At 41.3% G+C, this 26,989-nt stretch overlaps 2 protein-coding genes across 2 annotated transcripts; one reads left to right on the top strand and one right to left on the bottom strand.

Moving 5' to 3' along the window:
- The first annotated feature begins 151 nt into the window (after window positions 1–151).
- On the top strand, window positions 152–1,732 carry LOC121799049 (heat stress transcription factor A-3-like). The gene is made up of 2 exons (XM_042198369.1): window positions 152–467; window positions 880–1,732. The coding sequence occupies exons 1-2, from the start codon at window positions 186–188 to the stop codon at window positions 1,612–1,614; spliced, it is 1,017 nt and encodes a 338-aa protein (XP_042054303.1). The 5' UTR covers window positions 152–185; the 3' UTR covers window positions 1,615–1,732.
- Window positions 1,566–26,715, bottom strand: LOC121799052 (serine/threonine-protein kinase CTR1-like). The gene is made up of 19 exons (XM_042198372.1): window positions 25,996–26,715; window positions 20,922–20,929; window positions 14,197–14,214; window positions 13,079–13,380; window positions 12,898–13,002; window positions 7,447–7,489; window positions 6,544–6,647; window positions 5,873–6,081; window positions 4,924–5,361; window positions 4,753–4,793; window positions 4,193–4,261; window positions 4,018–4,118; window positions 3,837–3,921; window positions 3,647–3,745; window positions 3,079–3,147; window positions 2,859–2,990; window positions 2,455–2,549; window positions 1,973–2,146; window positions 1,566–1,863 (listed from the first exon to the last, which is right to left on the bottom strand). Exons 1-18 carry the CDS (start codon window positions 26,429–26,431, stop codon window positions 2,035–2,037), a joined length of 2,466 nt encoding a protein of 821 aa, XP_042054306.1. The 5' UTR covers window positions 26,432–26,715; the 3' UTR covers window positions 1,566–1,863; window positions 1,973–2,034.
- Between the last annotated feature and the right edge of the window lie 274 nt (window positions 26,716–26,989).

Raw genomic sequence — 26,989 nt, 5'->3', positions numbered from 1 at the left:
CGCGACAAATGCACAAATGGCAAAGTTTGATTGGTTAAAATGAAGATATGGCAATCAGTGAAGTGGCATCCACCGCCTTACTAGTTATGCCACCAATACCTATAAATATAACCACCATCTTCACTTCACTTCTAATAAAAAAAGATCATATTCCAAAAAGAAAAGAAAAAAAAACAAAAAAATCAATGGGCGTTCACAACATTCAAAACCCGCGTATCCGCCTTCCTCCCCGGCCGCCGCCTGCGTTTCCGAAGCCGATGGAAGCGCTGCACGAGACGCCGATTCCTCCGTTTCTGTCGAAGACGTATGATCTAACGGATGATCCATCGCTGGATGGCATCATATCGTGGGGAGACAGAGGCAGGAGCTTTGTGGTGTGGGACCCCGTGGAGTTTGCGAGGCTTATTTTGCCCAGAAATTTCAAGCACGCCAATTTCTCCAGCTTCGTTCGTCAGCTTAATACTTATGTGGGTACTATTTTACTCAGATTTTTCTCTTTTCTTTTTTCTGTTTTTGAGAATGTTTTGCTGTTTTTTTTGTGAGGATTCATGATTGTATGTTCGTATTAGCAAAATTGTAGTATTAAATGGCTAGGTTGCTCTGTAATTTGTAAAATTTTTGTATCGGGTTGTAAAATACTATGTTCTTCTCCGAGTTCGGAATTGTAAAATTTTCTGGAGATCACCGTGAATGCTGATTGCTAAATCGTTGCATACTCCTCACAAGAAACAGTAACAGGTAGGATTTCTAATCTGTTAAACTCGATATTTTGTGTATGTGTTGAGCATGCTTGCTTGCTTGCTTGTAAATGAGTTGTGCATGATGAAATGAGTTTGTTTTTGAGCTTTGTAGTGAGATATAAATAATACTAATGTGCAGGGATTTCGCAAAATAGACACATATAAATGGGAGTTTAGGAACGGAGGATTTGTACAAGGGCAGAGGCATCTACTGAAGAAGATACAAAGACGGAAATCGCATCACCAGCTTGAGGGGCGGCCATCTACTGCATGGCATGATGAGATTAGAGAGTTGAGGAGGGAGAGAAGGCTAATGGTGGAGGAGGTGATGGGATTGCAGGACGAGCAGCGCCTTACGGTTCAGCATATGCAAGTGGTGAAGGAGAAGCTCGAGGCAGCAGAGACGAGACACAAGCGGATGATCTCATTCCTGGCGAGATTGATCAACTCGGGCATTCCTTCATCATCTAGAACAATGAGAGAGGTTGTGAAACATCGGACCGATCTCTGCAGTTCTGATGTGACACCCGGCTCTGATCAACCATCCCTGCACCAGATCGGGGAAGATGAATTCAACTATGCCCCCAAGAAGGATGACTCAGTTGGTGCCATGAACCCCCCAGCAGACGAGCATTTTGCCTCTTCTCCGCAGAATGTAGTGGTGGAGGATGGTGTTCCTGGATTCTTGATAGCAGGAGACGCGTGGAGCATGGGCCTGGAAGCTGGTGATCCGTGGGGTTATGTTAGCAATTACTACGACACACCGGATTTAGAGAGTCGGCTTTTAGATGTTTCGGAAATAGGATCAATGCAGCTTGAAGGAAGTTCAGACATCAAGGAATGGTTGGATGACGAATCTCCTATTAACAATTAGCCTGCTGATGTACAATATAGGTGACACAATAGACCCTAAACCAATACATGTTTACTTATACCTTTTGGTGTCTTAACTTTATATATAAACACATACATTTGCCAATTGGCATTAACAATTACACAGCCAAAAAAGAAAATGCACTTGACTTGAAAATAAGATGCGGATTATCACATTTTCATTTTGAATGATGTTTTCCAAGTGTAAAAATTCAGCTCTCCGCATGCCAATTAATATTTACATTGGGTCCTGCAAAAGAAACCAAACTTATAAAGAAAACTTGAATGATTAACTATTTTTGGTTGAGATGAAACCCTCAAATGCTAGGCAAGTAAGAGGAGGTTGCAGACAGACAAACCTTACATCATATGAGATTCTCCCAATCTGAAATCAAACCAAGTTTCCTCGATTCGTACAATTTCACATCAGCGACGGCATTTCAGCAGATGCTGGCTGAGTTAGTGCTGAGTTCTTAATAAATGGCCTCAATGATTCCATGATACTGGAAAATGAGGGTCTTTTCCAGGATTCCCTGCATATTTAGAGATCAAAGTGAGTAAAGATTACTATGTTCAATTCTAGGATTCAACACTAAAAAGTGGTTTGTCAAGAAACTCTCTTGTACTAAAATTGAAGCCAATAAAATGTGCATTCAAGTAAACGCAGTGGAAATGCCTTTGAAACATATCTGACCAAATTCATCTGACTTATTTAGATATAAACAGTCGGAACATTGGAATAATCTAAGATGTGCATGTAACACCGAATCCATGTGCCATTATATAAACCAGAAACATTCCCAAATCACAACTAATATACTTCAACTGGATAAAAACTCACTTGGCCCAGCAAGCCTCGATAATGGCTGCTACTTCAGGATTCACATCTCGGGGAATTTCAAGCCTTTTTCCTTTAAAACCAACAGCTGCCACAACCTACAGTGATTAAAATACAAAAACATCGCCCATGCTCAGATAAGCTTTTACAGTAAACCAATAAACCATATAAAATGACAGTTGCCTTGGGTGTTAGAATTTAGAACAGTACACAAGCAATCCCCAAGAGGAAATATTCACCTGGAGAACAATTTAGGCATCAGTATCGGAAATTTGCGTGATGTCCAATTTAGGAATAAGAAGTCTGGGGCGAACAACCAAACAGAAAGTAAAACTATTTTTAAAGATTGGTTATACAATGCGTATCATATGATGCTCTATCCCTGAATGCAAAGCAAACTGACCAACCTGTGCAGGCTTCAGGTTACCCCAAGGTTGCTGCAATGTTGCCAGCTCCCATAAAATAACACCAAAACTGTATACATCTGATTTTTCATTCGATGGTTCATCACGGAGCACTTCAGGAGCCATCCACTCAGGCTATATGTGCAATGAATGTAGTTTTATAAAATGAGAGCAAAATGCAAACGAAGGTATCCGAATATTATATATGAACAACTAAACTTACAGTTCCAGCAGCAGACTTGGATGAAAGAAATGTGTTTGCTTTTAAACGGGAAAGACCAAAATCACAGACCTGATTGAGACAATCCACTATCAAGGAACTAAAAAGAGAGAATATAAAAAATAAAGGTCATCTAATGCAGTCAGTTAAATATGAATAAGGTCAGAATTCAGATAAAATAATTATCAATATAAAATGACAAGTTATGATCACAGAAATGCAACAGCTCTTGAGAGGAACAAAAATAGTTTCACATTCTGTTTCATTCATGCAAAGAGGCTTGGTTTTGTTAATGATGAATTGTCAGAATACAGCTATTCATTTGTCATTGTTACAGAGAAATATACTCAGACAGCTGAATATTAGGATCTGCTACGGAAATGATCTCTGTACACCATGATATACTGTTTCCTACATTATGCAGTGGAAATCAATTACGTATTATTTTCCCAAAAAAAGAAATTCCAGCTTACTTGTCAGGGTATTGTACAACCAAAATTAGAATAGCTTCATAAAATGAATGTCTACCTCATAGACAAGGTGCATATACATGCTGAGGATCTCCTCTTACCTTCACAGTATACTTTTTATCAACTAAAAGATTAGGAGATTTTAGGTCTCGATGAACAACTGGAGGATTGCGTTTGTGAAGATAGTTCATCCCTTTCGCCTGTACAGGAGGGTAATTGCAGAAATCAGAACGGTAAGAATAATTCATGATTGACCCCGAAAATAGCTTGGCATGGGACTTGGGTTAATACCACATCACAAGCCATGCTCAGGCGGCGTTTCTCATCTAGTACCTCTCTTGCACCAGGTTTATGCAAAAGTCTGTAAAGACTACCTCTGAAAGAAAAAGGTTAAATACAGAGTTAAAATTTGCAGGGTAACTACAATAGTAGTATGTTAAGGCCAGGGGCATGTGAAATTGACAAAAAATACCTTGACAAATATTCTGTAACTATAGACAAGTTAGGTGGTTCTGTTACTGCACCCATAAAAAGCACAATATTTGGATGCCTCAGTCGTTTCATAATTGCCACCTAACAGAAGCAACAAGACATCTAAAATAATAATGCAGTATAAGCCAAAGGATGATCTCATAGGACAAACTTACCTCTCGTATAAACTCTTTGAATCGCTCTGCATGAAAGTCTTGTTCCATGATAATTTTTACAGCAACATCCTGGAAAGACACCCACTCTTGTAAAATCAAGGCAAAAGTACAATATTATGTAATACAAAATATTCATATTTCAATAATGTGGTAATAGAGGCATCTGAAATATCCTGATATCAAAAAGTCTAACATCCAGTCTTCAGCATCCAGTCTCTAGATGCTTTTATTCCTTAAGGCAGCCTTCTTAGGCCAGATCAAGACACCTCAGTCTCAAAGAAGTTTCTAGAGTCCTTAGTCATGCATTTCAGTTAACTTGTCTTAAGAGTAAATATTTCTCCTCATGTTAATGAAAAGTTACGAAGTCCTTCAATTTATGGTCTTGGCTACTTCCCATCTACAGTTTGTTATGAAACCATTTGCAAAACCTAGGCTTCCCAGAAAATAGCCTGATCGGAAAGATAATGGATGTCTAATTGAGGTGGAAAATGGCTCATTCAAGGTCAAGCTGACCAGAGACCTGTAACATATCAGAAAAAATAAAAAGATAGGTCACTTACACATCGATTCCACTCAGCACGATGAACTGTTCCGAATGAACCTGTAAGAGATCAGATATACATATTGTCATGCACATAATTTAGAAGATCTAAGTACTAGTTTCTCAAAAACACGACTGTTAAAAAATAGGGTATCCTAACCAATATTTTAGGAATAACAAAAAACTATACCTGCCCCAATTATCTCATTTACAACAAGATCACTCCATGGAATGTTTAGATCATCCACATAAAAGGTATATTCCCCTGATTTACATGGGAATAATCGACCTCCTTCACCAAACCTTGCATTTTTACTTGTTTCTATTCTTGGATTCATGAAGGGAACAACTTGAGCATTTCCATGCCCTGATTGGGGAAGAAGCTTCCTAGGGATCGATTCTGAGAACGTATTTGAGGAGCTCATAACTTCCTGAAAGTCGGATGGTCTGGAAAGCAATTGGTCTTGACCGTGAACCTTGATCCAAGAATTTGTGGCATATTGTGGTGTGATAGAAATATCCTCGTGAGAGGTTGAGCTGGGCGGGCAGCTGCTCCTATCCATGTAGTCCCCCTCTGATTGTTTATGAAGCATTGAGTTGTCAGTACCTCCCTTATTAACAGTTCCAGCTATCACAAAACAAAACAACTTTTTTGCTTAGAAGTTTCAAGTCAACGAAACGAAAAAAGCAAGATTATTTATGCTACAGATAAACAATGATCAATTAGTGAAAATGAGTGTCTCCACAAAGTAGAGGTTTCAAACCAAAGAAAGGTACCGAAAGAAGAGCAAGGTTGCATGAATTAGTTCAACATCATGTTTGAAGAAAAGATGAGTGTTGAGAAAAACCTGAGGAATCAGGAAATAGCATAAAGTGAATGAATCTAGGAGGTCATATTTTTTTCCTAATTAATCCAAAAACCACAACTGGATCCATTCTGGATATGACCATATAGTACTTACCATTTTAAAGAATCACATAAGAAAGTAACTTGGTTCTGCAACAATATTTGGGTATGACAAGGATCTGAAATATGGTCCTGCTCTCGTATGACTCTACCCACCCATTCACAACCAAATAGTCAAAAGGCTACCAGATATGCAACCAAGAGAAGTATCAATTCAAAGATATTGGAGTACCTGCTAAAAACTCACAGAATTCAGAATTAAGAAACTGAATCTCCGAGAAGAACTTTTTGGCCAGCAGCCTAAAATCAGTTGGAGGTTCCACCTGCCTAAATTGTGGAAAGCGTAAAGGTGATGAAATTGAGATAGTAGAAGGACCGTTCAGTAAGGAATCAGGCTCATATAAGCACCCTTGTTTCTCAACTAAATCGACAAGATACTCCCTGTGCATCAGACCATAAATTGGTGGTTAGAACAGAGTCACACACATGTATCAAATGTTAAGAAGAATAGTAATGGCCATATTTTCTATTGTTCCTGTAAATTAAGAACAATGTAATGCCAAGAGGATTATGAACAGCTCCTACCAAACTCAAACAACTAACAGCTTATAAAATCATGCTATGTTAACTATTATCTTCCTCCACTCTAGTATACAAAATAAAAGGATAAAACCCTGCATATTAGGATACTATATCATTGATAATCCAACAAACTTTACGTACTACTACGACTTTGTTCATAATCATCGATTGACCGTGTTTTCAATTGATTCAGATGCAATGAAAAATAATAAATATCTTAATCCAGATTTTACACATGTTGAATAATGGAATTAGTTATAACTTATAATCATTCTACATCGAACAATGTGAGAGTGATGGCAACCTCATAACAGATAGTACCTGTCAAGCCCAAAGCGAACAAGGCACGACGAAGCATTTTCTCTAGTACAATATTTACACCCCCTTGCAATTCGACATGGTAACCCAATACCATCAGCTAAAACCTGATGCCACGACAACAAACTTTTTTGAAAGCGCACCTTTAAGCAAAATACAACAGTCCCACGACAGAGTTCATTCAGAAGACTGCTTATAGCTTAAGTTGAAAGTGCACCACACAGAAACAGATTAAATTCAAAGGTATGGTGTCTGTTTCTAAGATGTTTCTCTTCTCATTTTCTTTATTTTACTAGGAAAGACAAGTTGTTTCTAACATGAAAAACCTTGAATAGCTACAGCTGTTTCATGATTGAGGATTCCTTACAACTATAAGCAATATAAAGAATGTTTTCAGCTTTCATTGTTCCTCTATTTTTGTATGCGACATTTATTACCCTGTGCCTTGAACAAATCAGTATACTCCTAAGAGTTATGGCCACTGGAATCATTTAGGCATGCAGCACATCATTTGATTGGGACAAGCTTGGGTGAGGATTACTAAAAATTTTAATATTCCTGATAAATAGGGCAACTGGATTAGATTCAACTGAAGTTTAATGTTTTTTTTCAGGGCTTAAGAGTGAGGATTACAAAAAGGTGTATGAATGATTTTAATGCCTCACCAATGGCTGGCTATCAAAAGTGGGTGTGGGTTTGCTAGGATTTTCTATCCCCCTACCATTCAAAGAACAGCAGCTAGGGCAGCCCTACTGTTGCCCAGAGAGAGATCAAACTGTATATTGTAGCAAGCCAGAACTGTTCGGATTTGTTGTATGCAATCTCTATAATGGATTACAACTTCATTACAGTGTGTGTGAGTGCAATCTACCAAATAATATCAAATAAAATGGTATAAACACATACTTTGAATAGCAGTGTGCGATGTCGGCAAAGTCCTATAGACAGACTGTTGGGATTCAATACGCACAAGACTTTCACACACTCAGGTGAATCACACACACACTCACAGTTGTATGATAACTCACAATGCAGAAGAACACACACTCACACTTAGAGTATCGAAGATGGTAATCTTGGAGAGAAAACTTGAAAACTCTTTATTGATTTTTTCACTACTAACTACGTACATGGTTTTGAGCTATTTAAAGCTCTACAATCAAGTAGCAACTGCTACTAACTAACTACAAGAAGAATCAAGAAAGCAAGAAGAATAACTGCTACATCTCGGCTAACTAACTGCTGCACCAACGGCTAGTTTCTTTAGGCCGAACTTCCTTCTCGGTTCAAGACCGAACTTGTTGCTTCTTCTTTCTCGGCTCAAGACGAACTCTATTCTTGACTCAAGACCGAACTTTCTTTTTCGGCTCACAACCGAGCACTCTCTTCGGCTCACAACCGAGCTCCCTTCTCGGTTCACAAACCGAACTCCTTTGCTTCTCGGCTCAAGACCAACTGTCTTCTCGGCTCAAAGCCGAACTCAAAGCCGAGCTCAAAGCCGAGCTTCCTTCTTCTTCTGCTAGTTCCAAGCTAGTTCCAGCTCGGTAAGCCGAGCTTACCGAACTCCTTTCTGGCCGAGCTTCTTCCAACTGAAATGAGCACTCCATTATTACAATTCTCCACCTGAGGGCTCATCTCAGTTCTTGCACAAACATTGATCAACTTCTTGCAATGATCAAACTTGTCTCTACTTAGAGATTTAGTTAGCATATCTGCCGGATTGTGCAAGGTGTTAATCTTAACCACCTTCACCCTTCCCCTTTCAATCTCATCTCTAATAAAGTGCAACTTTATGTCTATATGCTTGCTCCTTTCATGGAAACCCGGATGTTTAGCCAAGCATATAGCTGAGCTGCTGTCACAATGAATCACCATTGTTTCTTGGTCAAAACCAAAATCAGAAATTACTCCCTGGATCCAAAAGCTCTCCTGTACAGCTGCAGTGAGAGCTATATACTCTGATTCTGTAGTTGAGAGAGCAACTACACTCTGCAGACCTGATTTCCAACTGATCACAGTTCCAAACATGGTGAACAAATAACCTGTTTGAGACTTTCTGGTGTCCAGATTTGCAGCATAGTCTGCATCACAATACCCCTGCACAACCTCCTCAGATCCACCTTCCCAGCCATTGAACACAATCCCCCAGTCCTTAGTTGACTTCATGTACCTCAATATCCATTTAAGAGCATTCCAATGCTCCTTCCCCGGGTCTGCCATGTATCTGCTAGTCACTGAGATAGCATGAGCAAGATCTGGTCTTGTACAAATCATAGTGTACATGATACTCCCAACAACACTAGCATAAGGGATAGCCTCCATCTCATCAGCCTCTTGCTTAGTTTTAGGAGCTTGTTCCTTTGATAATCTGAAACTCTGGGACAAGGGTGTTGAGGCAGGTTTAGCATTCTCCATTCTGAATCTCTGCATAACTTTGTCAATATAATCAGTTTGCAGCATCCACAGCTTCTTGCAGCCTCTATCTCTCTGAATATGTATGCCTAGGATCTTCCTTGACTCTCCTAGATCCTTCATTTCAAAGCTCGACTTCAGATCTTGTTTAACTTTCTGAATTTCTGTCATAGAAGGGCCTGCAAGTAGCATATCATCCACATAGAGTAATAGGTAGGCAATGGGAGTCCTGCCTGCCTTCTTGATGTAAATACAATCATCATATTCTGACTTGGAGAAGCCAATCTTCTTCATCTGTGCATCAAACTTCTTATTCCACTGTCTAGGACTTTGCTTAAGTCCATAAAGACTTTTCTGTAGCAGGCACACCTTGCCTTCTTCTCCAGTCTTCACATAGCCCTCTGGCTGTTCCATAAAGATAGTCTCCTCTAGATCCCCATTGAGGAAGGCTGTCTTCACATCAAGCTGTTGTAGCTCCCAGTCTAGCTGGTTCACAACTGCCAACAAGATCCTAATAGAAGTGTGCTTAACAACTGGAGCAAATACTTCATTGAAATCAATTCCTTCTTGCTGTGTGAAGCCCCTAGCCACCAGCCTTGCCTTGAATCTGATTCTATCTTTATCAGTGGTCTCAATCTTTTTCTTAAACAACCACTTACAACTGATCAGCCTCCTTTCTTTTCCATCTGTAGTCAGTCTGGATTTATCCACCAAAATCCATGTTTTGTTCTTGAGTAAAGATTCCATTTCCTCATTCATGGCTTCAATCCACCTTTCTCTGTCTTTACTCTTCATGGCTTCTTTATATGTGAGAGGATCTGCAATATCAATGCCCTCAGCAGCACAAAGTGCATAGTAGACCACATCAGAAAACCTTTCAGGTGGTCTTGTATTTCTTCTGCCTCTATCTCTTGCTATCTGGTACTCTCTGGCAGAATCTGCTGTAGGCTCATCAATTTTTCTACCTCGAGCTAGAGCACCATCATCCTCTGGTTCAGACTCACTTTCTGAGTCAGAGGCTCCACCTGCTCCTTGGCAAAGTCCCACTGGCTCCACCTTGAGGAAATCACTCTCAACTTCATTGGAGTCCAGCTTCCTTTTTAAGTATGGCATCTGATCCTCCAAGAACACAACATCCCTACTCACCACCACCTTCTGCCTACCAGGCTCAATGCACCAGAGCCTATACCCCTTAACACCCCTCTGATACCCCAGCAATATGCATTTTAGAGCCCTAGCCTCAAGCTTACTTTGCCTAGCATGAGCATAGGCTGCACACCCAAACACCTTGTATTTTGAGTAGTCACTATGGGCTCCATACCACATGTAATCAGGAGTCTCAGACTTAAGGGCAGTAGATGGACACTTATTTATGAGATAGGCTGCTGTATACACAGCCTCTCCCCAAAATCTGTTGCTCAGACCAGAACTGAGTAACAAGCACCTTACTCTCTCTAGGATAGTCCTATTCATCCTCTCCACAACACCATTTTGCTGGGGGTTACCAGGAACAGTGCGGTGCCTCTTCATACCCTTCTCTTTGCAAAACAGATCAAACTCAGTAGACAAGAATTCCAAGCCATTGTCAGTTCTTAGGCATTTAACACTCCTTCCCTTCTCTAGCTCCACCTCTTTACACCATATCTTGAATTTTGTGAATGTCTCTGATTTTTCTTTCAGTATATACACCCACAGTTTCCTAGTGTAGTCATCAATAATAGCAAGGTAGTATTTCCCACCACCAATTGAGCTTACAGGTGAAGGGCCCCAGAGATCACTATGTATGTAGTCTAATGGGGCTGTAGAAGAGTGAATACCTGTAGGATAGGGTGCCTTCTTTGCTTTTCCAAGTATACACTGCTCACAGGGGTCCATCTTGTTGAAATCTCCAGAGATCAGGCCCTTCTTGATGAGTTCTTTCAAGCTTCCTTCTGCTGGATGGCCCAATCTCTTGTGCCATAGCATTATGGAATCATCTGACACTGCATTGCTTTCTCCATCAACAGCCTTAGCCTTCAGATAATAGAGAATGTGCTCTCTGTCAGCCTCCATCATCACTGCATTCCCAGATTTCACAAGCATCTTTCCCTGACTCATCAATATGGTGAACCCTTTCTCCTCCAGCATTCCCAATGAGATGAGATTTCTTTTCACTTCCGGAATATACCTCACCCCAGTTAGGATCTTTATAGAGCCATCTTGCAAACTTAGCTTCACTTTCCCTATCCCTTTGATCTGACACACATGGTTATTTCCAAGAACTACAGTCCCTGATGCTTCCTGAAGATCATGAAACCAAGATTTGTTGGGGCACATATGGAAGCTGCACCCTGAGTCCATTATCCACCTGTGACTGATCCCATTATCACTTACATTCATGAGTTGAGCAGGGGGATCAGTACTCTCTACACAATCAGAAGTGTTGTGGCCCTCAGAGGCTAGTTTTCTCTTCCAGGCATGGCAGTCCTTCTTCAAGTGCCCTGGTTTCTTGCACCAAAAACATGCTCTGGTTTCCTTCTGAGCATCAGAACTTGAGGGTTTAGAGCCCTCAAACTTTTTCTTGAAGTTCTGCTTTTTGAACTTCTTCACATTCAAGGCCTCTGCAGTTTGAACATTGGAGCTTGCAGAGCTTCTGCTGGTAGTCTTCTGGAGTTCCTTAGCCATCAAGGCCGAGTAGACTTCTGCATAGGTGATAGCCTTATCTCTGCCATAGATAATTGCATCACTCAACTGGTCATACGAGCTAGGCAAGGCATTCAATGTAAGAATGGCCTTGTCTTCATCTGAAATTTTAACATCCACAGAGCCCAGATCATCAATGATCTTATTGAACTCCTCCAACTGCTCTATGATAGATTTTTCACCAGAAAAACTATAGGCATAGAGCCTCTTCTTGAGATACAGCCGGTTAGCCAAAGATTTTGCCAGGTAAACTTCATCTAACCTGTTCAAGATCTCCACCGCAGTCTTGGCTTCTTGAACTTCCCTCAAGACCTTATCTCCAAGGCACAGAATCACTGCAGAATGTGCCTTGAGCTGCATCTCCTCCATCTTTGCCTGAGCTTTATCATCAAGCATTGGAGCCTTTCCTTTCTCTTCTGTATTTGCAAGAACTGCGGCCAAGCCTTGTTGAATCAAGACCGCCTTCATCTTCATCTTCCACAGGCTATAATCATTCTTGCCTGTGAACTTTTCTGCATCAAGCCTTGCTGCCATCTCTGAAACCGTTTGATCCTCTGCAAATCAGCTTCAATATCCCCTTCCCACAGACGGCGCCACTTGTTGGGATTCAATACGCACAAGACTTTCACACACTCAGGTGAATCACACACACACTCACAGTTGTATGATAACTCACAATGCAGAAGAACACACACTCACACTTAGAGTATCGAAGATGGTAATCTTGGAGAGAAAACTTGAAAACTCTTTATTGATTTTTTCACTACTAACTACGTACATGGTTTTGAGCTATTTAAAGCTCTACAATCAAGTAGCAACTGCTACTAACTAACTACAAGAAGAATCAAGAAAGCAAGAAGAATAACTGCTACATCTCGGCTAACTAACTGCTGCACCAACGGCTAGTTTCTTTAGGCCGAACTTCCTTCTCGGTTCAAGACCGAACTTGTTGCTTCTTCTTTCTCGGCTCAAGACGAACTCTATTCTTGACTCAAGACCGAACTTTCTTTTTCGGCTCACAACCGAGCACTCTCTTCGGCTCACAACCGAGCTCCCTTCTCGGTTCACAAACCGAACTCCTTTGCTTCTCGGCTCAAGACCAACTGTCTTCTCGGCTCAAAGCCGAACTCAAAGCCGAGCTCAAAGCCGAGCTTCCTTCTTCTTCTGCTAGTTCCAAGCTAGTTCCAGCTCGGTAAGCCGAGCTTACCGAACTCCTTTCTGGCCGAGCTTCTTCCAACTGAAATGAGCACTCCATTATTACACAGACTGCCAACAGAGAGAACTACTGAACCCATGCAATCTTTTAACTCATCAATGCACTCTTTCCAAGGGGTGACCAAGTTATCTTCCCCGTTAGAGGCTGCATCCCTACAGAAGGCAAGAGAATAACATTATATTAGGCAAGATGTCACTCATATGCAGAAATATGAGCTTATAAGCTCACCCCATATGATTACAAACTAGCTTTGCTAGCTGTTCAACAACTTCCTTTGTGGTGATGCAACTAGATGACAAGCTATTAGTTCGATTTTGCAGTTCTTTCAAGCTAGGATCACCTCGTCGGTCTACTGAAATCACTTCAACTGAAGAAACACAGGCAGGATCAACAGTCCTTAATGATTCAAGGGAAGGAATGCGGCCACTTTCCTGATGATCAGAGCACACAGTCCAAACATATGGATTCATCCCATGAATCATATAAAATCCATCAGGTATTCGATCGAAGTATGACAAGCAACCATTTATCTGATACAAACCAATAAATACATTAAAAATGGAGAACTTTCAAATGACAAATTTACAAAAGATAGGGAAACTATACATTAATTAATAGTGCATCTTATGATAATGCCAGGATATGATGTGTCTATGGGATATCCTCAACGACCATTTTTGTTGATATCTCATCAATCAATTCCAACACAAATCCAGTTTACTTGCTCTTTTGTATCATAATAACACAATTGATTCCCTACGGAGTCTCATTGAGCTTATATATTTCGGTTTTTCATACTTGGCTAGTGAAGAGAGCGGGAACCCTCCAAATAAGGAGCAGAGTTGACTAGCTAAAGAGGACTATTCCACATCCTGACAGGCCCTCAATATATTAATTTCAATAATAGCTAAAAACAATCTCAACCTCAAGAAAAGGTGGCAACAAGTCATTACTAGCATTCCCTCTCAAACAAGTACTATCTGTAATGTTACTATGTTTTCAGCTGAAGAGAAAGTGTGAAGCAAACATAGTGACCATTTTAAGATATTATCTAGATTACATAATATTTGTGTTCTATTTAGAGATACAGGTCAGGACCAACTCTCTGAGTATGTCTGAATGAATATTCAAACAAACAAAAAACAAATTTATCTGGATATTGCTAGCAATTTGATCGATCAACAATCTATTTCATACACATCAATTTGGCATCTGTATCAATTACAATCCGGAGTTATGTCATTGAAATTAACAATAACATCTTATTCTCAGAGGACATAGTTCAGGGTGCCATAAATTAGCATCGAGTAATAGGAATTAAAAAAAATTGACGAGTAGTTTTGTACCCAATATCGATGAGAAATCTGGAGAGGTGAGGAAGAAGGGGTTTTTTCTTTTTTTTGTTCTAAACCACAAATAACATTCCTCGAGTGTACTAAACTTTTTTTTTATTCCGGCTTTGGGAGAGACGCATGACCCTCATGTGTCTCCTTTTAATGAAACGCATGACGGAGATGCGTCTTTTATAGAGACGCATGAGGGACATGCGTCTATCAATTTTTTTGATTTTTTTTAACGACGCATGGGCATCATGCGTCTTAGGGAGAGACGTATGAGCATCACGCTTCTCTAATTTGATTCCAGGGAAAGTAAACGCCGTTTGAATTATGGGAAGAGTGTTGCATATGGGAGAGCAGGTTGTATGCCAGTCTATGACAACTATGACTATACTGTTGAGAAAACCGGGTAATTTTCTCTCAAATAGTGAAATGAACCGATTCAGTAATTTCAGAGTTAACCCAATGGGGTCTACTCGATAAAATTACTTCTCCAAATAAATTCTTTGGAAAGACTGGCGAGGACACTGTCCCTCTGAAATACCAGATTCCTAACAGAATTTATCAGTTGGTGTATTTATCACAATATAAAAACACCCAAAAGAACCGTACAAAACACTACTACCAAACCCGCAAATAATATTGAATACAATATCCCAACAGAAAATAAAGCCAGAAATAAATGTGGAACAAAATAAATAATAAAGAAAGAACACACCCGAAACTTTGATAACGGAGTTCGGCCAAATTGCCTACGTCTCCGAGCACCCTCTGCAGAGCCCGTTATATTTAGACGGAGAAGAGAATACAAATTTGAGATACTTTACAAATGAGGGAGGAGTGCTCCTTTTATAGGCAGCCACTCCCCCCCAATGTTTCAATACCCACCGATGTGGGATATACAATTTGTTAAAATTTGACAAACTTCAACAAATCTCCACCTTGGCAAAATTTCAAATTCCACCGAACACAAATCTTCTCCACCCAAACAGACGACTCGCGGTGCTTTCATATTGGCGCAGTCAAGCGCCAACTCCAAATCGCAGAATATTAACCAAGTCCAAACAATGTTCAAACTTGGCTCTCGTCACCACCTTAGTCAACATATCTGCAGGATTCTCCAAAGTCGGAACCTTTCGGATGACAATTTCCTCTTCTTCGAGAATTTCCCGCACAAAATGATAGCGAAGATCAATGTGCTTCGTCCTTGCATGAAAGACCTGATTCTTTGCTAAATGAATAGCACTCTGGCTGTCAGAATATACTTCAAGTTGTTTCTGACCAACACCCAATTCTTTCAGCAACCCATGAAGCCAAATCGCCTCCTTCACAGCTTCAGTAATGGCCATGTACTCTGCCTCTGTCGTAGACAAAGCTACCGTTGACTGCAAGGTAGACTTCCAACTAACTGGCGCACTCGCTAAAGTGAACAAATAGCCAGTAGTAGATCTTCTCTTATCCAAATCACCAGCATAGTCGGAATCACAATATCCAACTGCAAAATGACCAACTGATTTATCTTGCTCAAACAACAAACCAATAGCTATAGTATCTTTAATATACCGCAGAATCCATTTCACAGCTTGCAATGACCCTTTCCTGGATCATGCATGTATTTGCTCACAGTATCAACGGCCTGTGAAATGTCTGGTCTTGTACACACCATTGCATACATCAAGCTTCCAACTGCGTTAGCATAGGGAACCTTCGCCATATATTCTCGCTCATCTTCCGTATTTGGAGATAACTGAGAACTAAGTTTCAAATGAGGAGCAAGTGGGGTACTTACAGGTTTGGAATCATCATTTATACCAAAACGCTGTAGTACTTTGGTCAAATACTGCTTCTGTGTCAGCCAAAGCTTGCCTCCTTCTCTATCTCTTGTTATCTCCATGCCGAGAATCTTCTTGGCTTTCCCCAAATCCTTCATCTCGAACTCTTTACTCAACTGAGCCTTCAATCTGTCAATTTCAACTTGGCTCTTTGATGCTATCAGCATATCATCAACGTATAAGAGTAGGTAGATGTAGGAACCATCTTGAAGTCTGCGCAAATATACACAGTGGTCGTATTTGCTTCTTGTGTACATTTGATCCATCATAAACTTGTCAAACCGTTTGTACCACTGTCTTGAAGACTGCTTCAATCCGTACAACGATTTGTTCAACTTGCAAACCCAATTTTCTTTACCAGCAACCTTGAATCCCTCCGGTTGGGTCATATAGATTTCCTCCTTCAGATCACCGTGTAAAAACGCGGTCTTCACATCAAGTTGAGCTAGCTCCAAATTCAACTGCGCTACTAAAGCCAACAAAATTCTAATTGAGGAATGTTTAACAACAGGAGAAAATACCTCATTGTAATCAATTCCCTCCTTCTGGGCGTAGCCTTTAGCTACCAATCTTGCTTTGTAGCGAACATCATCTTTGTCAGGAAATCCCTCTTTCTTTGCAAAAACCCATTTACATCCAATTGCCTTCCTGCCTTTCGGCAATGGCATCAGCTTCCACGTCTTGTTCTTCTGAAGAGATTGCATCTCTTCTTCCGAAGCACCTTTCCAACCATCGCTTTCTGAACTTTCAATAGCTTTCGAAAAGATACATGGAACATCATCAACAACTGGAAGCGCATATGCTACCATATCCGCAAATCGAGCAGGTTTCTTATTTTCCCGCCTCGTTCGCCTTACTGCAATTGGCTCTGATTGCTGCGAAGGTTCTTGGGGTGGAACCTCTTCATCATCTGACTCTTCTTCTTCCGTAGGAGAGTCATTTGTGGTGTTCGTAGTTGGGATCACAACTGTTTCTTCGAACTCCACCTGCTTCGGTGTATACTCCACCTGCTGCGAAGTATCACTACTATTTGGATTTACCTTATTCAACATGGAAGATTCATCAAAGGTAACATCCCTACTTACAATCGTCTTCTTAGACTCCAAACACCATAACCGATATCCTTTAACACCAGCACTGAAACCCATAAACAAAGCCTTCTTTGCACGTGGATCCAACTTTGATTCAGTCACATGATAATATGCAATAAAACCAAAAATACGCAAAGAATCATAATCAGTTGCAGGTTTACCGGACCATACTTCTAAAGGAGTTTTGCCATCAATGGCAGAACATGACAAACGATTGACAATGTGTTGAGCGTATGTGATGGCCTCAGCCCAAAATTTCCTGTCTAACCCAGCATTAGACAGCATACAACAAACTTTCTCCACTAGTGTTCGATTCATACGCTCTGACACTCCATTCTGCTGTGGTGTATTTCTCACTGTGAAGTGCCGAACTATGCCACACTCCTGGCATACATCTTGGAAAGGATCACTCTTGTATTCTCCACCGTTGTCAGATCGGAGAACCTTGATCTTCCTCCCCATCTGATTTTCAACTTGAGCTTTCCATTTCAGAAAAATCCCAAGGACTTCATTTTTGCTCTTCATAGTGTACACCCAAACTCTCCTGGAAAAATCATCAACAAAAGTGACAAAATAGTGTCTACCTCCAAGTGACGGAGTCTTGGCAGGTCCCCACACATCCGAGTGCACGTAATCCAGAATTCCTTTCGTATTATGGATTGCAGTGCCAAATTTCACTCTTCGCTGTTTTCCCAGAACACAATGCTCGCAAAACTCTAATTTGCAAGACTTTGAACCTTTCAATAATCCTTGCTTGGCGAGAATTTGCAATGATCTCTCACCAGCATGTCCCAATCGCAAATGCCAAAGCTTCGTTGCCTCTGCATCCTTCTTGTTACTCGAAGTTGCAGTTGCTAATGTCCCAACAACTGTACTACCTCGGTAGTAATACAAATTGTTCTTCCTCACACCTTTCAGCATCACCAATGCTCCTGAAGTTGCTTTAAGAATTCCATCTCGCATCATCACAACTAGGCCTTTAGATTCTAAGGCCACCAATGAGATGAGATTCTTCTTCAACTGGGGCACGTACCGCACATCCTTCAAAATTCTGGTGGATCCATCCTGATTCCGTAGCTTGATTGAGCCTATCCCGGCTGTCTTACATGGACTGTCGTTTCCCATGTAAACAAGTCCGCCATTGAGTTCTTCGAAATCAAAGAACCACTCCCTGATGGGACACATATGATAGGTGCAACCTGAATCCAATATCCACTCGTCTGGATGCGATGTTGAAGGTGAAACCGTCAAAGAACAATCTGACTCCGCATCATTTTTGCATTCAGCAACATTTGCATCTTGCGAAGCCTTTTCTTTCTTCTTCAACTTTGGACAGTCTTTCTTCCAATGTCCTTTCTCATAACAGAAAGCACACTCATCTTTGGCAACTCACTTTTTCGATTTGGACCTTCCTCTTCTCTCCTTTGATCGGTCTTGTTGACGACCTCTTGCCACTAATGCTTCATCTGTAACTGCTTTGCCTTTCATTTTATCTGCCTTTCGCAATTCATGACTATACAAAGCAGAACATACAGTATCTAAAGACACATTCTCTTTACCGTGGAGTAATATGGTCTCCAGATGTTCAAATTCATCAGGTAGAGACGACAACAACATCAATGCCAGATCCTCATCCTCAAATTTCACATCTAAATTTAGCAGGTCTGCTACTAATTGGTTAAACAAAGTAATGTGTTCATTCATAGTGGTACCTGGTCGGTATTCAAATCGGAACAACCTTTTCTTCATAAGGAGCTTATTCTGACCACTCTTCTTCAGAAATTTGTCCTCCAGTGTCTTCCACAATCTATGTGCAGAAGTCTCACTCTTGACAGCATACTTCTGCTCCCTGGACAGACACGACCGAATTGTTCCACAAGCTAACCGATTTATGGTACTCCAATCTTTATCATCTATATCTTCTGGTTTCTTTTCTTCAATGGCAATGTCAAGACCTTGCTGGAAAAGAGAGTCTAGAACCTCCCCCTGCCACATACCAAAATGGCCAGTACCGTCAAATATCTCCACCGTCAATTTCATGTGTGATAGTGGAAACCTCGACCACGATGACGAAGAACTAGCCTTTGTTTCTTGATCATTCCCCGCCATTACAGACTCAAAATAAAGTATTCAATATTACAAACAAACAGAACCAAGGACGAACCTTTGGCTTTGATACCACTTGTTGAGAAAACCGGGTAATTTTCTCTCAAATAGTGAAATGAACCGATTCAGTAATTTCAGAGTTAACCCAATGGGGTCTACTCGATAAAATTACTTCTCCAAATAAATTCTTTGGAAAGACTGGCGAGGACACTGTCCCTCTTAAATACCAGATTCCTAACAGAATTTATCAGTTGGTGTATTTATCACAATATAAAAACACCCAAAAGAACCGTACAAAACACTACTACCAAACCCGCAAATAATATTGAATACAATATCCCAACAGAAAATAAAGCCAGAAATAAATGCGGAACAAAATAAATAATAAAGAAAGAACACACCCGAAACTTTGATAACGGAGTTCGGCCAAATTGCCTACGTCTCCGAGCACCCTCTGCAGAGCCCGTTATATTTAGACGGAGAAGAGAATACAAATTTGGGATACTTTACAAATGAGGGAGGAGTGCTCCTTTTATAGGCAGCCACTCCCCCCAATGTTTCAATACCCACCGATGTGGGATATACAATTTGTTAAAATTTGACAAACTTCAACATATACTAGCTTTTCTTTCATGTATTACTTTATTCAATAAACTCCAACTATACTTTGTTCAAGAAAGGAGATGGTGGGGCCTTTTCTTTTCTTTCATGTAGTTTTTCTTTGTTCAATACTACTACTATACTTATATAGTACAATAGTACTATTAACAAATATTTTACCAACATTTTTCAAATGATCTCGTATTGAAGAATATGCACGTAAAATTTTCAACATTCTTTTTATCTGAACACTCAAAAACACAATTAAATTTGTTGGAGAAGATCTCGGAGTATCACGAGGAATCGGCTCTCAATCACGGAAGATCACGGAAGAATATATCCTGCCAATCATAGAAGATACCAATTAATGTAAATTTATTTGTTTTCCTTGTATAGCTCTCGTTAGGCCTATATAGTAATACCTTATGTATGACAATGATAGAATAAATGAATAATAATCTCTTCTTCTCTACCGATCCCAACCTAGTTTAACATGGCATCCGAGCAGGTTAGATGTCGGCTCAGAGAAATCTCATCATAGCCGAAGATATACCAATCCCGACCCTTTCCAACCAAAATCCAGAATAACCAAATCCTACAGAAAATGTCAGAAACAGCCGAAACCAAAATTGATCCAGAACAACCAACCAGACTGAAAAATACTAAGAATGTCGTTGTGGCGTTCAAACTCGACGGAAAAAATTACCCGCTGTGGTCGAGACTTATGAAAGTCAAGATAGGCGGCCGAGGTGCGTATTCGCACATCCGAAAAGAACCCCCAGAGCCAGGGAGCAAGGGGAACGATGATTGGGAGGAGGACGATTTGGTGGTATTCTCGTGGATCGTCGACAACATCGAAGATGAAATCATCGCCGATTTCGCGCACCATCAAACATCCAAGGCGCTGTGGGATAGTCTCGCAGTGACATTCGAAAACAAGGCAGACAAATACTTAATATTCGATCTGGAGGAGAAAATTTTAACGATTAAACAAGGAAGCATGGACTTAGAGACATATTACCGAAGGATCCATGGGTTATGGATCAATGTTGACCGGTGCCAGAAGAAGCCGATCACATGTTGTGATAAGGGGGTCGACCAATACCGAGTCCACTTGAACGAGAAGCGACTGTTCAAGTTCCTAGCCGGGCTGAACCCGGAGTACGATTCGATCAAGAGGGACATCATCAAGGAGGAGCCCTACCCATCAGTGGAGTCGGCTTACGGGTGGGTGAAGACGGAGGCGGCTCGACGACAGATCATGCCACCGGCATCGTCTTCCCTGAACCTCGAAACCGTCGGTGTGAATACCGATACATCATCTGGAGATGGAATCGGGAGTGGATTGGCGGCCCAAAGCCAACGTCCAGCATATCGGAATGGAGGACCACCGCGCCCCAACGTAGCTACCGGCCGACCGGGAAACCGACCGGACAAATCAGGGTTGTGGTGCACACACTGTCAGAAGCCCAAACACACGTATGAGACGTGTTTTAAACGGCTAGGTTATCCCGAATGGTGGGAGGAGAGGCAGAAGATGAGGGCGGCGAAAATCGCGGTCGGAATCACCGACGAACAACCCAGAAATCAGAACGGAGGGCGTGGGGGAACAACCCAGAATGGACCGACGGTGAACACGGAGGCTCCAACCGGCGGCGGCAGCATCAGGGGGGCCGGGAATTTTGCTGGAAGAGAGGGGACGGCGCCGACGGACAAAGGAGGTATTGGGCTTGGTTATACACCAAGCCCTAGCAACTCTCTCTATCTACATAAACCCCCCCTCAAGTTTCAAAAATTGGAAATTGAACCCCATTATTTGCCAAGTAGACCCCCAGACTGTGATAATTTATGTTTAGGCCCATATCATGCTGAAAGTTCTGATTTTAGCCCATATGTTTGTGAATATGTAACAAAAAACCCATTTGCTCCCTTAGATAAAATACCCACTGTATTCCATGTAAACAGGGGAACCAATATGACGAAGGGATGGATTTTTTACTGTGGGGCCACTGATACTATGACCCCAAACCGAAGTGATTTTATTAGCATGAGTAAAATTGCTAAAACCTATATTAAAACCGCCAGTGGGGAATTAATTACAGTTGAAGGGTCGGGTACTATAGAAATTTCTCCCACACTCCGTCTCCAAAACTGCTTATATGTTCCGACCTTATCACAACGTTTGATGTCAATTAGTCATGTGACAAAGGAATTGAACTGTACTCTTCTGATGCACCCTACTTTCTGCATTCTACAGGATATTCGAACGAAGAGGATACTTGGGTGTGGCACTGAGCACTGTGGACTTTACTACGTGGACGAGATAGCTCAACATGGTAGTGCAATGCTGGCTCACGGATCCACGAGACAAGAAATTTGGCTGTGGCACCGACGACTAGGACATCCTTCCCCTGGTTATTTTAAACTACTTTTTCCAAACCATTCTATTCCTGCTGATTTCTTTTGTGAGACTTGTGTTTTGGCAAAAAGCCACCGACAATCTTTTAAACCTTCAAACACTCGTATGCAATTTATGTTTTCGTTGGTTCACTCTGATGTGTGGGGTCCGGCACCTTTTGCCGGGGGAATGGTTTCCGTTACTTTATTATATTTGTTGATGATTGCACACGTATGACTTGGATCTATTTTATGAAGCATAAATCTGAGGTTATTGATAAATTCGTTTTGTTTTGTAAAATGGTTCAAACCCAATTTCATACCTCAATCAAAATCCTTCGATCTGATAACGGGAGGGAGTTTATCAATAGCCCCATGACCCAGTTTTTCCAAACCCAAGGAATGGTTCATCAAACCTCTTGTGCCTATACACCATAACAAAATGGGGTAGCCGAACGGAAAAATAGGACGATCCTAGAAATCGCCCGAGCCCTAATGATTGAATCAAAAGTTCCGGAACATTTTTGGCCCGAAGCCATAGCCACTTCCGTCTATCTCATGAACCGGTTGCCCACAAAAATACTAAACAAAAAAACCCCTCTCGATATACTATCATCCCAGTCCAAAATCCCTCAACACTTGAACCTTCAACCAAAAGTCTTTGGGTGCACTGTCTACACTCATGTAGCTAAACATGAGAGGACCAAATTATCCCCCTGTGCTACCAAATGTGTGTTTGTGGGGTACGGGGTAAACCAAAAGGGCTACCGCTGCTTTGATCCTCATACCCGGAAAATCACCACCACCATGAACTGTAACTTCTTAGAAACCGAGTACTTCTATCATACCCACCTTAGTAGTCAGGGGGAGAGTAGTAGTAGTACCAGTAATTCAGTGGACTATCTAAGTTGGGTTGTGCCACTTCCAAGTTCTTCGATTGGGGATCCACCTGAACCAGTGACAGTCACTACTGCCGAGCATGTCTTGTCCTCGGACAGTGAGTCATCTCAACCATCCCTCGATCCTTCTTCCCCGATATCCGAGGTAATTACTGATCCGAATCTCCATACAATTTCCACTGATCAAACAAGTGCAGAACCATTGGAAGAAGACAACACAATCGACAGCGACACAAGGAGGTACGTCCTTCCTTCCCGGAGCACTCGAGGAATTCCCCCAAAGAGATATTCACCTGAGAAAATTGGAAAAAATAGTCGGTACGGAGTGGCGAATTTTGTGCAAGGGAACCTAGCAAAAATGGCAAAGGCATTTGAAGCTGCCTTGTACGAAGAAGAGGAGATCCCGCAAACTGCCGAGGAAGCAATAAAGCATAAGCACTGGAGGGATGCTATGCTTACCGAAATGAAGGCACTGATGAGAAACAATACATGGATCAAAGACAAGTTGCCAGAAGGAGGAAGAACTGTTGGGTGTAGATGGGTGTTCACTATCAAAAGGAGACCAGACGGTACTATAGAGAGGTATAAAGCCAGACTTGTGGCAAAAGGGTACACCCAGACGTATGGGGTCGATTATGCTGAGACCTTTTCACCTGTGGCGAAAATTAATACTGTGAGAGTACTATTCTCAGTTGCTGCCAACAAGGATTGGCCCCTTCATCAGTTCGATGTGACGAATGCATTTCTGCATGGAGAGCTGCCAAAGCCTGTGTTTATGGATCCTCCCCCGGGATTCACGGATGAGTTTCGAAGTGGAGAGGTGTGTAAGCTGCAGAAGACACTTTATGGGCTAAAACAGTCTCCAAGGGCGTGGTTTGGGAGGTTCACAGAGGTGATGAAAAAGTATGGATACCGGCAAAGTAACTCCGACCACACACTGTTCATGAAGAAGAGGGGAGACAAAATCACATGTTTAATCATATATGTGGATGACATGATACTTACCGGGGATGACACAGAAGAGATGGCCGAACTAAGGAAGAATCTGTTCAGTGAATTCGAGATGAAAGATTTGGGACCGTTGAAGTATTTCCTGGGAATAGAAGTTCTGAGATCGAGAAAGGGAATTTTCATCAACCAGAAGAAATATGTGCTGGATCTATTAGCCGAAATAGGGATGTTGGATTGTAAACCAGCCGACACTCCAATGATCCAAAATCATGGACTTCAGATGATGGAAGGAGCAAGGCTGACTGACAGAGGAAAATACCAACGATTGGTCGGAAGGTTGATCTACCTGTCACATACAAGACCAGACATAGCTTATGCTGTAGGAGTGGTGAGTCAGTTTATGCACGCACCCCAAGAAGAACACTGGGAGGCAGTTCTACGGATTGTTCGTTATTTAAAGGGAACTGTCGAACACGGGTTACTATTTGAGAAACACGGGCACCTACAGATACATGGATTTACTGATGCTGATTGGGCTGGAAATCCTAATGATAGGAAATCCACCGCGGGATACTTCACGTTTGTGGGAGGAAACCTCGTAACATGGAGAAGTAAGAAACAAAAGGTAGTGGCACTATCTAGTGCAGAGGCCGAGTTTCGTGGTATTAAGAGTGGATTGACTGAATTATTGTGGCTTCGGAAACTCATGAGGGAGTTGGAGATGTTTTCATCTCAAACTTGCAAGCTGTTCTGCGACAACAAGGCTGCGATAAGTATCTCTGAAAATCCAGTTCAACACGATCGTACTAAGCATGTGGAAGTGGATAGGCACTTTATAAAGGACAATATTGAAGCAAAGATAGTTGAAATGCCTTATGTCAAATCCGAAGACCAGTTGGCGGACATATTGACTAAGGCAGTGAACTCGAAATCATTTCGAGAAGTGTTATGCAAGTTAAATATCGGGAATCCCGTTACTTAACTTGAGGGGGAGTGTTGGAGAAGATCTCGGAGTATCACGAGGAATCGGCTCTCAATCACGGAAGATCACGGAAGAATATATCCTGCCAATCATAGAAGATACCAATTAATGTAAATTTATTTGTTTTCCTTGTATAGCTCTCGTTAGGCCTATATAGTAATACCTTATGTATGACAATGATAGAATAAATGAATAATAATCTCTTCTTCCCTACCGATCCCAACCTAGTTTAACAAAATTCAATCATATCTACAGATTAAAATACTTATAAATTATGAGCATGATATTGAATATATATGTAAGTTTTTTATGTTTAATATTTATATTTTACATCTTTCTTGTTTAATGGAGTATTATTTTCTATGGAAATAGTATTAGTAAATGGTGAAATTAATATATTTTTTGGACCAAGATAGTATATTTTATGTTATTTATGTTTTTTATTAAACACACACAAATATATTATGATTTTCAATCAAATCAATAAACTAAATTATGAGCTTATTTCGAAAATGTCGGCAAATTTTGAAAAGATTCACAAATACTGAGCTCGTATAAAGATTAAATTAATAGTACTAGTATAGTAGGAGTTTATTGAATAAAGTAATACAGAATAAAAAGAAAAGGCCCACCATGTCTTCTCTATGTTATTGGTGGTCGAAACCAACAAGTACGAAAGCAAATAAGGAGAGGAGGGTGACTGACTATTTGGGTGGGTCCCCCCACACGCAATCTACTGACATACAACCTGCTCGCCCATCAATAACACTCTTCCCATAATTCAAACGGCGTTTACTTTCCCTGGAATCAAATGAGAGACACTTGATAGAGGCACATCCCTCATGCGTCTCCGTCATACGTTTCATTAAAAGGAGACGCATGAGAGTAATGCGTCTCTCCCAAAGCTGGAATAAAAAATTAATTGTGGTTTAGACAAAAAAAGAAAAAACCCGAGGAAGAAGCAATGGAGACGGCTTCGTCAGGCACAGGATGCAACAAATTAGGATCATCAGCACATGTAGCCTCCGACGAGAGACGCAGAGCCAAAGCGAACTGCAACTGGTAGCTCTCCTCCGTCTGCTGAGCCCAGGTTTTCGAAGAGCCAGAAGCCCTGAATTCGCCAGCTCCATCACCCAAATTACTAGTCATACCGACGTCGGGGTTGGAGAGCGATGGCGCATAATAATCCCCCGATAACGAGCTCTCGCCGAAGCTGCTCCCGCTCGACTGCTTCTGCGGCGGCGCTGAAATCATTCTCTGATCAATCGCGTCCCAACCAAAGGCTGCCGTGGATAGTGGCTGTGGATAGAACGGATCGTCGGGATTTTGGCTTAATAGAGAGTAATTAGATCGCCGTGCTGGCATTTCCATCGAATTGCACTTCATCAAATCCGATACACGGCCATTGCCATATGCACAGTCAGTTAGTAATATTCTAGCTATATATTCCTTGCGCAGACATCATAATATTCTACATTCTTCATTGTAATTCAATAATGTGTTCAGAATAAGAAAGAGATTTGGATAAATAGATTCATACTTTGCAGGTTGCCGTTCCATTATCGAATTATTGTAGAATTTGTTGGTCGGCACTATTCCAGAAAAGGAAAGATATTCACAGTTAAATGATTTGGAAGTGGTTTGGAAGGAGAACAACAAACCATGGGCGTTTTTCTGGTTTTAGTTTCAGGGTTTTAAATTTGCTACATAAAATATTTATTTTATTCAAATAATTATAATTCCGGATACGTACTATTAGAGCATCCACTATAGGGGAGGCGCCGCCCCCGAACCGCCGTCGCCGCGCCTACCTATAGCGTGGGAAGCGGACACATTTTTTGGGGCGGAAGGCCTATTGGCGAGAAGGCGCCGAGGACGCGCCAGGCGTGCTTCGCCGCGCCGATAGGCGCCCCGGCCTATAGTGCGCCGATCATCGGCGCAGGC

This window comes from Salvia splendens, chromosome 4 (assembly GCF_004379255.2).
Source record: "Salvia splendens isolate huo1 chromosome 4, SspV2, whole genome shotgun sequence".
In the NCBI taxonomy this organism is placed as follows: domain Eukaryota; kingdom Viridiplantae; phylum Streptophyta; class Magnoliopsida; order Lamiales; family Lamiaceae; genus Salvia; species Salvia splendens.
The sequence above is the reverse complement of the archived record's forward strand: the minus strand, read 5'-3'. Positions and strand labels throughout refer to the sequence as shown.

Excerpts from the sequence above, each read along its gene's own strand:
- LOC121799049 (XM_042198369.1), top strand. The coding sequence starts at position 186 with ATGGGCGTTCACAACATTCAAAACCCGCGTATCCGCCTTCCTCCCCGG. Across the intron at positions 468-879 it reads TTCGTCAGCTTAATACTTAT|GGATTTCGCAAAATAGACAC; the intron begins GTGGGTACTATT and ends ACTAATGTGCAG.
- LOC121799052 (XM_042198372.1), bottom strand. The coding sequence starts at position 26,431 with ATGAAGTGCAATTCGATGGAAATGCCAGCACGGCGATCTAATTACTCT. Across the intron at positions 7,490-12,897 it reads GTTCTCTCTGTTGGCAGTCT|TCTGTCTATAGGACTTTGCC; the intron begins GTGTAATAATGG and ends GAATCCCAACAG. Across the intron at positions 4,119-4,192 it reads TCAAAGAGTTTATACGAGAG|GTGGCAATTATGAAACGACT; the intron begins GTAAGTTTGTCC and ends TGCTTCTGTTAG.